The sequence below is a fragment of the Dicentrarchus labrax genome, unplaced genomic scaffold (assembly GCF_905237075.1).
Source record: "Dicentrarchus labrax unplaced genomic scaffold, dlabrax2021, whole genome shotgun sequence".
Lineage (NCBI taxonomy): Eukaryota > Metazoa > Chordata > Actinopteri > Moronidae > Dicentrarchus > Dicentrarchus labrax.
Genome location: NW_026136706.1, coordinates 29,328,488 through 29,345,088, shown reverse-complemented (window position 1 = coordinate 29,345,088; position 16,601 = coordinate 29,328,488). Strand labels below are relative to the sequence as shown.

The 16,601-nt window shown below is 38.9% G+C and overlaps 1 protein-coding gene across 1 annotated transcript in view; it reads right to left on the bottom strand.

The window, feature by feature from the left end:
• The window catches only part of kcnh3 (potassium voltage-gated channel, subfamily H (eag-related), member 3), a 175,699-nt gene that overhangs the window by 48,085 nt on the left and 111,013 nt on the right, over positions 1-16,601 (bottom strand). Inside the window, 3 exon segments of the mRNA XM_051403203.1 lie at positions 1,722-1,980; positions 6,213-6,352; positions 14,523-14,657. Coding sequence (XP_051259163.1) covers positions 1,722-1,980; positions 6,213-6,352; positions 14,523-14,657 — 534 coding nt within the window.

Genomic DNA, 16,601 nt, shown 5'->3' with positions numbered 1-16,601 from the left:
CTGAGATTTAAAGGGCCAGTGTGTAGGATTTTGCACCATCTAGCTGTGAACTTTCAGATTACAAGTAACTGAACACTACTCACGTCTGTATTTGCCGACCAAGGAATGAGAACGGGTTGTGAAGTGTGTAGAAGAAACCACGGTGGCCGCAAAACTCGCCGAAAAACACGAAAGTCCCTATCTAGAACCAGTGTTTGGTTTGTCTGTTTTGGGCTACTGTAGAAACATGGCGGTTTAACATGGCTGACTCTGTTTAAGGCAACCCACAACGTCTGTAGATAAAAACTCATTGCTGATATTATTGTTATTGTTATTATTATTATTATTATTATAGTTACTATTATTACTATTATTATGGTTCATCATCCCCTCCCGGTATGGCTATTGTCGTTGTTATGATCTTCGTCATGTTCTTCATCATCATCCTCATCATCAGTCATTTCTATTAGTGTAGTTGTTGCTACTGTTGTTGCTGTGCACCTTTGTCTCTGTCTCTGTCCTTCTCGCTTTACCATCTACCCCACCCCCCCACCCCCTCTAATCGAGGCAAACTTTCCTCCTTCAGCAGATGAAAGTGTCAAACTCTGCAATGTGTAGCTCAAACATCCAAGTCAAGGAAAATTAAAAGTTGTTTAAGATATGCACCAAGTTTCAAACATTTAAAAGACTTAAAGGCAGAGACAGTTTTAAAAGTTTTTGTTTGCTCACTGGTTTTGGTCACTGGACTTTTAGGGCTCCTTGTCTTGACACATAGCTCATAAATGCAATGTTTTTCAGCAATTAAACTTTCAATGTTCATCCTTGAAAGCTCCAATGATTTTCAAAATGGTCTTTGTTCACATCTGTCTAATACGCAACAATAATTTCCTATTGGCAGAAGAATGATGGTGACAAAACTTTGATGAATTACTCATCTTAAGCAGGTTTCATGTCTCATATAGTGGATGCAATTTGATGGCTAAAACATGACAAAACCTCCAGTATGACTCTTCAGTTAACTCACTATTCCAATAGGAGTCTTTAGGATGCAGTTAATTCTTGAAAAGGAGCTTATTAACAGAAACAAAGGAATAAACAGAAGCCTGATTTCAACATTTCAATCCAGCACTGTCTGCTGAGTGAATGCATTGATAAACAGGCTGGCCTATTAGTTCTAACAAATGGGATATCGACTGACAGGAGTCAGCCATTTAACTGCGGGCGGCTCATATAATTTCATTGCAGAAGTTTATCGATGGAGGGCTTGTGTTCACTCTTTTCCATTAAGGCAAAATGTCCATTGAAGAGCACTCATACAACTTCCCTTCAGCTAGATGGACAAGACTGGGGACAAAGAGGCCTGTTGTTTCCTAGAAAATGAGTTAGCAATAAGACGTAATGGTCCACTGCGAATGGCTCATATGCTTTCACTGCTGCACATGCATCATTAAAAACCTCGACAAAACTTTTATTATGACTGATAAGCCTCAGATTCAGGCTGTTTTACTGACCTCGCATCAGGGGCGGTTAACGCAATGACAAACAAATAGTCAATCTTGACAATAATCAAGTCGTGTTAATTATTGAAGCTGGCACTGGAAAAAGAAAGTACTAATCAAGCAAGTGTTAACATCAGCTTGAATGTGTGCTCAGGTGTGTGTTTGTCATGAAAGGAATTCATTTGGCTGGAAATGTTAGCCAAAGGAGCAGCTTGTAAAGTGAATCACGGCATGCTCTCTCACCTAAAATAAACAGGATCTCTACGAGGATGTCACTGACGCTGGGCGGGCTCCGCGGGGCACTGCTGCTGCCTTCATCCCGCCCTCCCACCACCGTGAAGCATACGTTGTAGGGCACGGTGACGGCCACGTAGAAGGTCGCCAGCAGGATCAGCCAATCCCAGCCGGCCTTGAAGGTTCCGTAGTGGAGCAGTATGAAGCGGGATTTCTGAATAGCTGCTACCTTGTACTCTGGGATCGGAGGCTTCTCCCCGAACATGTTCTGGATCGGATGACAGGGAGAAGTAGGGTTAACACTGCTCTCTCTTACTCGTGTTCCAGGTTTTCACTTTTTATTCTTTTTCTACCTCTACCCACACACACTCCTGCATACAATATCATTCCTAGGCACCAACTTACTGAACCTCTTCAAGCTCATGTTGTGGAGACAGGTATTATGAAAACCCACAGAAGAGTAATATAAATTGCCAACAGAAAGTACTAGTGCTGCACTGCATGTCAGGTTGAATTACAGTTTGTATTAAATCTATATCAGATGATTCACAGGAGATTTTCCATTTGATGTGAAAGTGTAGCCATAAAAACTCATTTTAAGATTGTATTAAGTGACAGAAAAAGCAGACAGAAAAATGATGCTGAATACTGTGGAAAATATTTTTCATAACAAGAGCAATGTGCAAAATATTTGGTAACACTTTATAATGAGTACACACTATTAAGCATTAGTTAAGCATGAATAAATACTGAATTCATCATTTATAAAGCATGAATACACATTAGTATGTAGTTTATAAACACAGTTAAAAATGTTTTATTCATCATTGATAAGCACATTAGTTATGGATTAGTAAATACTGAATTCATCATTTATAAAGCATGATTCTGCTGTAAATAGTCATTACTGTGTGGTTTATAATCACAGTTATAAATGTTTTACTCTTCATTGTGCTGTACATTTCTGCATGCACTTGCACATCCACTATTCAGACATGTATTAATGATTAGTGACTGTGTTAGCAGATGTTCTATAAAACTCACAACAAATTCATTTTCTACTGATGGCCTATAAACAGTTATTAATTCAGGAATTCACAGTTACAAAGCACTTACTACTCGTTAATTAAGTATTTTGCACGAGCTTATCTAAAGTGAGCACTATCTATGGCTTATTAAGCATTTACAAATGAGATATAAAGGCTGACAATGCCTCGAGACTCACAAAATGTTCAGTTATCTTAACAGACGAAGGAAGACACAACACAAAGGGATATAGAACATATTGTATTGATATTTACTGCAACTTCCCAACATATTGTATGAAGACGAACAAGGGTGGTTTATGAAGACATGCTATTGTTGTGATCTTATCTGTTTGGGACGTGTACGTTGAGCTCCCGCTCTCAGCACAATTGAGTCGGCGGCCACCAACTCCAATGTGCTTCTCCATGCTCCCCTTGGCTGCACTGTCAGAAACTTCTGAGAGTTAACGTAAATATGACGTAACATCCCGCTCTCAGCACGTCATCAACGTGATGACGTGCTGAGAGCCCAACGTACACGTCCCAAACAGATAAGATCACAACAATAGCATGTCTTCATAAACCACCCTTGTTCGTCTTCATACAATATGTTGGGAAGTTGCAGTAAATATCAATACAATATGTTCTATATCCCTTTGTGTTGTGTCTCTCCTTCGTCTGTTAAGATAACTGAACATTTTGTGAGTCTCGAGGCATTGTCAGCCTTTATATCTCATTTGTAAATGCTTAATAAGCCATAGATAGTGCTCACTTTAGATAAGCTCGTGCAAAATACTTAATTAACGAGTAGTAAGTGCTTTGTAACTGTGAATTCCTGCATTAATAACTGTTTATAGGCCATCAGTAGAAAATGAATTTGTTGTGAGTTTTATAGAACATCTGCTAACACAGTCACTAATCATTAATACATGTCTGAATAGTGGATGTGCAAGTGCATGCAGAAATGTACAGCACAATGAAGAGTAAAACATTTATAACTGTGATTATAAACCACATAGTAATGACTATTTACAGCAGAATCATGCTTTATAAAATATGAATTCAGTATTTACTAATCCATAACTAATGTGCTTATCAATGATGAATAAAACATTTTTAACTGTGTTTATAAACTACATACTAATGTGTATTCATGCTTTATAAATGATGAATTCATTATTTATTCATGCTTAGCTAATGCTTAATAGTGTGTACTCATTATAAAGTGTTACCAAATATTTCCATATTTTCCATGTTAGTTCATTAATGTTTAAACATTCAAAAAATGAACATTATCAATAGAATGTGAAGAGTTATGAGTTTTGACATTATGTCAAAGATGTCTCTGTACTGTGCTACAGAGATATCTACTGAAATAAGCATGCTGATCAGCTAGCAAATATTGGATAGTGAGTCACTGTAGCATCCACTCTGCCCTCAGTTCAACATGAGGAAGAAGAAATGGAGAACCAGGGGGAGTGGAGGGACAGAGCTGCTACTCGCTGACAGCTGCTGAGCTCAGGGGAATTCTCAAGGAGAGATCTGGGGCTACAACTGGAGCTTCCCACACAACAGATTCTGCCCTGATCCGTTTACCAGTGGGAGGAGAGCTCAGAGTTTTTAACTTTTAAGATTAAAAAGTGGATTTATTATTACTCTTGCTTCTCAACCTGTCTGCAGTTGCACTGTTGTTATTGTAGCTGTCTGTGGGCTCCCAGAGCTCTATGGTACTACTTCCTATCTGGACAAAAAGAAGATTTCCTGGAGAAAATTAAGCTAGGAAGTTGGACTACCTGGTAAAGAAGTGAAAATATGTGTAGGTTACATAATTCCAGTTATCAGTTGTACTATGAACTACGTAAGCATACAACCCTGCTCTGTTTGAAAACCTTCTGTTATGAATTGGCGCTATACAAATAAAATTGAATCGAATTGAATTGAAATCACAGCAAAATCAGTTTAAGTTTGGAATGTTAGCTATACATTTCTGAGGACATTGCGTGTCTAACTGTAAACAATTAAACAGTGGGAGAAAATGAAATGCTGCCCCCTATTTGGAGCATGCAGCCAGGAACTACACATTGTACACATTTAAGAAAAACTGGGAACATTAGCTCCAAATGGATAATTAGGTGTTTGCACGTGTACAGTGTTTTCACAGAGAGATATCTGTATTTTATGAAAGGGCCAGTTGAATCTGATTTTCACCTGCATTTTATTTCTTCATTAATCATGAAGTTCTTTTGTTTCCTGTTTTCTTTTTTTAAAAGTATTTTTTGGGGCTTTTTATTGTCTTTATGATAGTGACAGCCAAAGACAGACAGGAAAGGGGGGCAGAGAGAGGGGATGACACGCAGCAAAAGGGCCGTAGGTCAGATTTGAACCCTGGGCCGCTGCAGCAAGGACTCAGCCTCAGTACATGGGACTCCAGCTCTACCCACTGAGCTAACTGGGCACCCCTTGTTTCCTGTTTTCAAAGACTGCTTACCGTAAACAGGGTCTTGACAGGGCAATGATTACCTCAAAAATCTTACATTAATACAAAGGAAAGAGAAAAGTACAGAGGAAACACAAATGAGCTCATTTAAAAAGGTTGAGGCCAAAAAGTTGAACTAGGAAATGTTTGTGCAACATCCTGTATCCTGGATATTTTAATTATTGATTTTTTAAATTCCATTAAAGCAAATTAAAAACAAAATAATGATACCTAAAAAATACATAATCCCTCTATGAATGGCCATCACACTTGCAGGGTGCATACTGCATAGGTCTGCATATTTGTTTTATCACTGACAGCAAAATGCAGAGCTCTTTTACCCCAAAGTAAAAGTGAGCATGTACTCCTGCTGACCTTCATACCATCTGTCAGGGTGTGTGCTGCCCACTGTGCTGCAGCAGACCTACAGTGTGGTGAACACACATAACAATGGACAGCTACAGTGACCATCCTCTTATTATGGCCCTTGAGATCTGTGTGGTGTGTTGGGAGCAGGCGTGGACTAACAATATGCCTGTTCATATGGTAACGTAAATATAAGCCAGACTTTTATAGATCCTAGCCTTCAAGAAACCATGATGCTACTTGGGCAACACAAACTTCATTTGATTGTAAAGCAGGAATTACTTTGTATTCCATCTGGATAAGAGAGTCTTTGAAGAATCTGGAAATGACTTCAAACAGTTTATTGTTAAACAACCTGTAGGGGTTTTTAAAGTTTGGCTTGGACTATATTTATCCTTCAGAAAAAAAGATATTTACCTCTGTGACTTGAATGTAACCATCCGTGCAAAAGTCTCAAAAGTAAAACTAATGATTACATGAGAGGCAGTCTGGGGCTAATCTGGCATGCAATAAATCTTCTGGCAACCAGACATGTTAATACTCCAACAATATTATAAGGAATATAATGAAACTGTGTCCAGTCTTTTAAGTAAGTATAGATGTACCAGTGTAGACAAATGCAGGGAAACTCACATTGTTGATCTTGAGCTTGCTCTTGTCTTGTTTCTGCAGGTGTCCTGACAGGTGATAGAGAACAGCTCTGCTGCGGCGCCGGTTGGCGTTGAATCCTGGAGGCCGAGTTACCTGATGCACCTCCAGACCTGTCTCCTCATCTGTGGAGGAGATGGTACAATGTTGAGCAATAATCAACAACAAGGGGTAAGAGTTTAAACCAAGTTCTGTGTTAACACAAACATACTGACTGAAATGCTGCCATCTTTTTAAGAGTTTTTTAATGATACAATGTGTAATTTCTGCCGCTAAGGGGTCTCTCACATCAAAACAATAACAAAAGATGAAGTGAAGCAGCGTGGGATCATGGGAGTTGTGTTGTCTTCACCGCCAGTGTTGTCACTGCAGTCAGCTTCTCCCGGTTAGGATTCCTTCAGTGGTTTCTACCGGGAGCCCAATGATCCACAGAGGTCTCCTCCTCTCCAAAACAAACCGACCCGCTGATTAAAACCGTTAAAAACACTGAATAAAGCAGTTCCACCTTAAAAATCACTTTAATAGCTCTGAGGCCGTAAAAACATAACCTGTACCACTGTCTTAAACCGTCTTGAAAATCAAACTATACCATGATGCTGTCTCAGGAGAACCCCCTCTCACACACTCACATGGGTCAAACCATCTGTCTTTGTATAACATGAGTGGTCCCAATATGTTAGATCACAACACATTTTTTTGTGTAAATATTTGATCTGATATTGACTTGCTGTCTGCCTATGCGGGCCTTTATTGACTGCACAAGGTGTTCTTTAGGTAGAATATGATTATCTGGGGCTGAGATCCAGATCTCTATTTACAGAACAGAATCAGTAGTAACCTCCAACATCTCACTCATGTCAAGCTTTTTGCCATTTATTGGATAATAAAGGTAAGATCGGGTAAAGTAAAGTAGTCGGCGTGCAGGAAAAAGAAGGAGAAGGACACAAACTGATCATACAGAGGTCGCAGAAATATAGTAGGAAGTTTCAGGGAGTTATTTCCTGTTAGTCATCAAGAGAAAAAATCTTTTCTTGTTCTCTCCATTTCCACTTTACATTTCCTATTATGATTGTTCCTCTGTATGTCCATATTATGATGTAATGCTTGGCAAATACCCACCCCTGTAACCAAATCATTTTCATTTTCAGACAGTAAATTAGATTTGCCCATTGATGATTCACTCAAACAGTTTGCTGGTGTGCTGAAAAACTAGCCGCTGTTGTTGGGACTGGTAGCTCTTCTGTGTATTTTCTGTCTGAGGACAGTGTCATACAGCGTCTGCACCACAATCTGTTTTGACAGATGTGGAAAAGAGATATGCTGGTTGTGTAGAAGTGTGAATCTGGCAAAGATAAAAGTTTTTCTGCATGTCTACATTCAAGCAGTCTTGTAAAAAGAGGAAGGGGCTTGATTCAAGGTCAGTGGAGGCTGATAGAACATCTGATGATAGAAATTCCTGGCTGAATTTATCCAAGTGAACTGCTGCTTCATAGAAACAAGTGCACCTTCAGTGATGACTCACCCCACTCAACTCTGTGTCAGCTTTTTCTGTCTTATCAAATCAAACTGCCTTTTTCTCCATAAATGGCAGCTCATTGCTTTACACTTGAGACTGACCCCTCGCTGACCCGTTTCAATGGGAAATACATCACATTAAAGGGATCTTTTAATGACCAGTATATGACTGCAGCAAGCACAATGCATATGGTCTATTGTTTTAAGACATACTTGAGAAATTGTGAACCTATCCTTTATGGAAAGGTTCTGTTTAATTGGAATATAAAATCCATAGGTATGTTTTCATTAGTGTATAATCACCTGAAAATAAGAATTGTCTTCTGGGTGAGCTTCCGGGATGCCCCGAACTACCATGATTCTACCTAGAGCCATGGCTCTAGACAGGGCCTTTTGCTTTTTTCGCCAGTTTCAGGGCCACCGTAGTTTCCCCCACAATGAGCTGAATTAAAATGGCTGCAATCTGCAGCTTTGTCACTAAATGCCACTGAATCCTACACACTGGTCCTTTAAAGGCATACTATGCAGTTTTCCGGTTTTGTCAAACAGCTACCCCTAGAGTCGCTGCGGAGTACTTGTAGTGATGGTGCGATCCATTTGTCTCGTAAGTCCCCCGGCCGAGTTGGAAAGTGTAAATCTCGTAGCTATTTCGCGACACAATCCCTTTTGGTCGTAATTTCAGCCGTCCCACTCGGGGTTCCTCAGAGTATACCGAGCTGAACGAGGGTGAACGTACGACTCGCAAAACAAAGATGGCTGCGGCCATATTGAGATGTATTTTCTTTGTATTTGTACTACGTTGGTCGTTTTAATGTCGATTTTAAATGTTCCTACACACTTGTTTACATTGCTGCTTTAGTCCGGTCACCAATTTATGCATTGCACGGTGTTGCTGTGCGTGCAATACAATGTAAAGTTTTGTTTCTGAGCTGGTTTGCTAAACAGGCTAATGTAGCTAACAATAACACTAGCCTGCCACTGCCGCTGGTGGCCCCTGGTGGCCCCTGGTGGCTCGAGACAAACGCCACAGCACTTGTTGAAACTGAAATAGGCGAAAATGGCAAAATATTATTGAAATGTAAGACTTGCAATAACGGAATTACTTGAAATGTTAGTGTTTCTGTAGAAAAACACATTAGTATTTCACATTGAGCTTGTTTAGATGATCCACAAGCAATAACAAGACAGCTGCTGCACTGGTGGTGTCCATGTTCTTTCCGACTCGTAATGCCCAAAGTCAAATGGAACGCTATAAGTGGTACAAGCCAGGCAATTACGTCACATTCTCGCGGCAGAGCAACTCGGGCGGGGGATTTACGAGACAAATGGATAGCACCATTAACGTTAACTGTCGTAAATTCCACTCACCAGAGCTGTCTCTATATACGGCTCTGCGTCTCTGCACTCACGAATGGATCCCCTCCCCCCTGTATACCGGTACATGTTCAGTAGGATGGAAGCGTCGGACAAAACCTAGCCAGACCAGACAACTTGAGCCCATAACATTTTTGGTAAAAATGTGAATATTATGGTATAATCAGTGTTTGTCACATTACATTTGTCTGTAACACAGTAATGTAACACATTACTGTTCCTACTGTAAATCAGTAATTACATTACAGTTACTAATCAAACAATTATCTCTTTACTTGCATTACATACGTTCTTTAATTAGCTGCATAATAGGTGGACATTAAGAAAATAAAACGTGCCTTTTCATGCACGTCTGAGCAACAATCATCTGCATGACTTTTTTGCTTTTGACGAGGAGGATACATCTTCCTTCAACTCTGAAGGAAGGAACACTGACGTCATTAAAATCAGGGTCAAAGATGGAGATCCATCCATGAATGTTTCCCTACAATATCCACGAAATTCAACGCTTCAGTTCACTCAATCTACATCCAGTGAGTCACACTACAGCATACTTGTCAGCAACCTGGTCCACACATAATTTTTTACATTTAAGTAATTATATTATTTTAAATCTTTAGATTAATTTTACGTTAAAATAAAAATACTAAATAAAAAATATTTTTGATTGGCTCCTAATGTGGACAGACATCACAAAGACCAGGAAAAGAGTGACAAATATATTTTATTACTTATTGTCGAAGCTCTTGTCTCAAGTGTAGTATGGAAGACGGACACAAAACTATTGATTGCATATATATGGAACTGGCTGGCCTCGTCTAACCGTCTCCTAAAAGAGAACACTATTGGGTGAGATCAATTAGCTAAATGCTAGCTGATGTCCTTTGCTTGTTAATAAAAGCTCATGGGCACGCTGTGGCTCAGAGGCAGAGCGGGTTGTCCACTAATTGGAAGGTTGTTGGTTCGATCCCCGGCTCCTCTTGCTGCATGTCGAAGGGTCCTTGAGCAAGACACTGAACCCAAAATTGCTCCTGATGCTGTGCATCGCTGTGTGAGTGTGTATGAATGATTAGTTTCCGTTCTGGTGAGCAGTTGGCACCTTGCATGGCAGCCACTGCCATCAGTGTATGAATGTGTGTGTGAATGGGGTGAGTGTGGCATGTAGTGTACAGTGCTTTGAGTGGTTGAAAGCCTAGAAAGGTGCTATGTCCATTTACACGGACCCCGAGACACCTGCATCAGGCTTCAGAATATCACAGGAACCATGTTCTATGCTTCAGCACCACCAGTCTACTAACTACATATGTAACTACATATGTGCAGGGTCTACCGGGGCTTTCTTTATGCATGTCATTTTTTACGTATACAAACAAGTGGTGAATGGTAAATGGACCTGTATAGCGCCGTCTTCTGACCACTCAAAGCATTCACTCAGTGATGGCAAAGCCCATCAAACAGAAACTAACGCATTCATACACATTCACGGCATTGGGAGCAATATCTTGCTCATATGGTGCTCATCATCACCAGGAGCCGGGGATTGAACCAACAACCTTCCGATTAGGGGACGACCCACTCTGCCTCTGCGCCACAGCACAACCAGATTGCCCAAACATGTGTGCTGTTATTCCCACATGAATGACATTATGGTTTGCCCATCCAGGACAGCTAACACTTTTACCTTCAATGTCAGTACACTGTATAAAGTAGATTGCTTGATACCTCTATCAATACTCCAGGATATTACTGTTCCACCCAAGAAACAGTTTGGCCCATAATCCACAAATGGCAAATCTTCCCTCTCCAGTCTTTGTGCTAAGCTAAACTAATTGGCTGCTGCTACATATTTAGCATACAGACGTGGCAGTGACAATGATTCTTATCTAACTTGCGATTCTCATCTTTCCAAATTGTCATCAGCAATTCCTGTGTCTCCTGGAGACACAGGAAGGTGAGGTCCAACTAGCTCTAAAGCTGTTCAACCAAATTCACAATTAGAGATGGGTGCTGAATCTGTGTATCGTTTGTTAATTGATTTTTCCATTTCAAAACTGATTTGGAAAAACAGAAAAACACGTTTTTTTGTTTTTTCTGTTAGAGTTTTAAAACAGTTCTTCATTTTTCTAATTCAGAACAAACAAAACACAGAATGAGCTCTCCATTTTTACTTTAACTGCTCAACATGCAGTTGATATTGGCAGATTGGGAAATGCAATGCAAAGAAGGAGAAGGTATTTACACACCTGAGGGTAGATTCTTCTTATTAAGCTGTGATTACTGACAGATCATACAGTATGTTCTCTGGGGGAGCCTGTGTGTGCTAGTGGCTAATGGGCTGGCTATACATTTTGAATTATTAATACAGTCAATTAACACAGTGTGCATCTGTGTGTGAGGAAGCTGGGGCACATACCAGCGTGTGATTGCACGTTTTTAGGAAAGTACTGTTGTTAGTGTTAAGGAGTATAAAGCTTTGTATATTCAGTCTTTCTTTGATCTTTTTCATCTTAAATGTGTTTCCAGCATTTTTTTCTCCTTCTCACTCATCTTCCATCTCCTTAACTGCTTCTAGGTTTTGAAAAGGCACATCACGCTGAGCTAAGTGCCAAAGTGAGGAGCTGAGGAACAGAAGCAGGTAAATGTGATTGTTTGTGTCAACTCATTACATCATAAATGTCAAAGCCTTTCCTTTCATTCATTTTCTGGTTGGTTGTCACCCCCCCCCCTTCATTTTCTTCTGACAACCTAAATGTTATGCTAATGGTTATGGTCTTTCCCAGTGATGAATCAGATAATAGAAAGAATTTAAATTCTCTTTTGTCTCTCTCTCTCGCCTTCCCTTTCTGTCTGTTTTGTTGTTTGTCCTGTCCCCTGTGGTGTCTACTGCACTCCTAATTTGCTAGCTTGAATTTAAAATGTAATAACTCATGTGGCATGTAAAACACAGCCGGAGTGTATGGAAGCTGGATTCAATCATTTCGGCGGAAAGGCAATGAGATATTCAGCCAAATGAGAGAGCATGGCCAATTGGGGGAAAATTGGCTAAGTGATTTCAAGCAGGTGCTCTTTCCCACCAGGAAGCACTACAGACAAACTCTGACAGTCAATCTAAAAAAAATACAATTTTAAACACTCCACTTCATCTTAAGAGTCTTGATTACTCTGCTTCTCTCCTCATCTCTCTCCAGGCTCGGTATTGAACTCTAAAATCCTCTGTAGTGAACTCGACAGGATCCGGAAGTTTAAAAGTAAAATCTGAACGTCTGTAATAACTGTATATTCAATGTTTGCAGTGTAATGTCTGCAGGATTACAAAATATTTTTGAATGCACACTGTACAGTGATTTTAGACATTCCCATCACAGACTTAACACACACTTTTAAGATTTTCAATCTGCTCTTTTTTTACAAAAACAAACAGTTCGACATGCCCCAAACAACTCCGGACAGGATGTGATGGAGCATCAATAATGTGTCACATTTAACTAATAACATATGTTTTTATTGCTTGGATGTTATTGGTGAACTGTCTTTTAGGCCACAGACAAAGCAATGAAGGGGAATTGCCCTGGCCTGGGGCTTACTCTATAAATCCTACAGATGCAGCATATAATGTGATAACAACATAACATTAAACATTAAACGTCAGTAAGCTAATGTTACAATTAACTGTTAAAGATGAGCTTTTATCTATACTGTAGACTGCAGTATGGGGTTTAGGCAAACAATTCATGACATTGCACTTTATGTAATGTCAATGAGGTTGTAGATTTTAGGTAATTCAGCATTTCTTTCACACCAAACACACAACAAAAAAATAATAGTTAACTATTTTTTTATCTGAAAACCATTATTTGGCACTACTTAAAGGTTATATTTGTAAGATTTAAAACATTAATATAGCAGCAAACAACTGTTAGCTTTGTAACAATATAGTGGAGTCATGGAGTCCTGGACAGAGAATATATATATAGATATACATATTCTTTCAAGTCAGTGACCATTTTCAAATCTGGAAAAATTAAAAAGGTTAAAAAATGTAAAATAAAGACCAGTAACAGAGGTGATGCATCACACATTTGTAGACCCTACTTTTTCCCCAGTAGCTTGCAAACACAGGCTCCACAAAGGGCTTTGTCACCTGAATGGAGATGTAGAAGATGCTATCATTCTTCTTGGGAGGACAGCCTTACTAAGATTGTTGATCAGTTTTTGGAGACATAAGAATATTTTGAGATCAATCCATTGACAAGATGCATTTTTATTTCCTCTTTACATCAGTAACTGTGTACCAAAAAAGATGTCAGTGGAGTTTTCACATTTCCCTGCCAGCAATTAAGTCCTGACTGTCTCTAATTAACTCACAAATCCTGCCTGATAATTTCAGTTGTGACCTCCCCCATCAAGTAACTGCATTATCATATTCTGTGACAGAATGTTTATGGTTCACCATGTGCATTTGATAGAGGCAGTCATTAATATTCATGTAGCTAATATTCAAATTGACAAGCACTTATTTAATCAGGGTGAGATTTACACTCAGGAAAAGACGCAGGATGAAAAAATGGATGAAAATTATTAATTGATGCTTAATTGTTGTTTGCTTGACATTACAATAACTGCAGTGGCACAGCTGAGAGGCAAAACATTGTGCATGTTGTTGCACTCTCCAGTGTTAAAGGGTAATTATGTTCAAACTATACAGCCAAGAAAACAGAGGTTTCATAGAAGATTCTGGGGAAGCCTTTTTTTTTATTGAAATCATGAAAACAACCCTGACTACAAAATGTAAAAAAAAATAGAAAACATAGTGTGATATGTTGTGTCATAGCATAACACATGATCTCCAACCAACCCATTCACACTCCAAAGTTGTCAAATCTTGGCCAGTAGCTCTCCCCTTACTTACTTAAGTACTTTATTTTTCTGTTTTCTGTGGGATTTTTGTGTGATTTGTATATTTGTATATTTATATAATTGTATTGTATATTTTATGCACCAATTGCACCAGGACACATTCCTCGTAGGTGTAAAAACCTACTTGGCAATAAACCTAATTCTGATTCTGATTCTTCAAAATATGACGCTGTAGGTATCCCTCTAGCGTCATTTGTTGAACTCCGATCATGTCATAACAAGGACGTTGGGTCACAAAAACTAAGACGTTAAAATGTTCACTGATGATTACTGTGGGATGCAGTTGAAAGCTCCAGCGAAAGTTAGTAAGTAGTAACTGATTTAAGATTACATCATCAAATTAGGAATAATGAGAAAGAGAACAGCTCACCAAAAACAGGTGACCCAGACTCCTAGATACAAGTCAGTGTTTTATGTGTTTGAGGACAAGTTGGAGTCATACTTTACCATTATCAGAACTGTAAGAAGGTTTCATTTACATTAACTCACCTGTGTCAGGTCCTTGTTCAGGATCCTGGTCCTTCTTCTTGTCGGTGATGTCTTTGTGGGACACAAGGAACAAAACCACCTCACCCTTTTCATTTTTAATGGGTACAATGTCCAGAAGACACCAGAACTGTGTACCTGGAGAGAAGACAAATGCAAACATATACAGTCAATAAATCTTCTCTTCTTCTCATTAGATATTCTGTACAGTGTGCAGTGTAAGACTAATGACTGTATGAGTTTCAAATTATTTTAATTGTTGTTATTTTCCAATTAGTGGGAGAGAGAAAGTCAAGTTAACCAGTCACACACCTCTGATACGTCAACCGTAAATTAAGTGACAAATAATATTTACAAGTACTACTAATAATAAGTAATTACTGTCCTGTACTCTTCACAACACACACAGTGAGAGGGGATACACTTGTATAAACATATTATTTTTTTAACTTATGACAAAATACCTATAAAACCATTGACACAGCCACCAGCCTAAGCTGTAATTAACAATAGTGTGTTTGTAATGTGCAAATGTTAGCATGCTAATATGCTAAACTATCTAACTTAAAAATGTGACTATATATGTTGCTTTTATCTTTAAACCATCTTCAGAACGTGGTTGTCTTTTCAGCATAGCCCAGAACATCTAAGTACAGAAGAGGAGAAAGCTAACGGAGGTTCTGACTGAGGCTTGCTAAACTGTTATTGGAGCACAGAGTTTATTGATTTAGGAAGGGTCAATTATCCAATCACAGCCTACCAACTAAAGTTAGGCATGGCAGGTCTATGAAGCTTTCTCAACATGTTGGAGTTGTGTGTATCAATTATACATTTTTGGTAACAGGGCTGACAAAATGAGCTTGTCTCCCTCTGTGAAACATTACATAACTCAAAGAAAATTCATTAATAGGAGAGTACATTTACTTATGTGTATGTATTTTCAACATCAACTTCATACAAGGCAGCAATGACGTAACTTTTGGAATAGTCCATTATCTCTCAAGGGGTGTTTTCATTCAAAGTAACAGGGTTGACAACAACCTGGGAACTCATTCATGAGTAATGAAATTACACTACAGGCATTATATACATTCATATTCTTACATGATAGTTGAACTTTTTTGTCCTCAATAGCTAGTAAAAGTAGAAAAAACTAGAGAAATCCTGAGGAACAGGCCATTTTTATATTTATGCTCGGCACAAAAAAGTTGGGGACTTTTAAAAAACATTTGGTTTTACGAGACATATCTTGGAAACTAAATTACATAAAATGTTTCATTGTTTATTCAGATTTACAGAGCAGTTTTGTGGCACACAAAATGGTTTTTGTATAACCACCCATATGTATGTCAGCAGGCTAAATCAAGACAATAAAACACCCCAGGAAGATCTGCAATTTAGAAGCTGAATACTAATTGGAACGTTATGTGCTATCACCTCTACATGTTCACATGTTCACATTTTGTACAATTAATTTAGTGTCAGTCCAAAACACACAACATGCTTCAGATTAGATGCTCAGAAGTGAGTGCAATGAAAGTTAATCAACATAAGAAATGTAAAGATGGGAATGAATGAATTGGCTTCTTTTTCACAATATCCTTGCATCCTATGTTCACCCATCTAATACTGATTGCCTTAATAAGGTTTTAAAGTATTGGTTTCTCATAAAATGTGTACATCGGTGATGACATCATTCATGAAAGAAGTCATTTGCCTTGACCAATTGAGAGGGCATTATGTTGGCACATCGTTTAAGCCATCTGTCTTTGTGGTGATATTACTAAGAAGTGTCTGCAATGATCAGTGTTAGTGTTTTAATGCAGTTGTGTTCATTAAGGTTAAACTTGTACATGCGCATTACCGCCACAAGTTAAACCACTGGAGGTTAAGTTTGTTGGGGACTTTTTTCAGCTGTGGATTAAGACACAATGTGATTCACTAGTGATATGTGGCTGACAAATGAAGCTAACGCAGTAGTACCAAACACTGCGGTTTCTCTAACGGCCACTTGAGGCTGGCTCCAGCAGTGAGTCAGTCTCCATCAGACCCCATATTAAAATGCCCAACTTTACAGCAGAG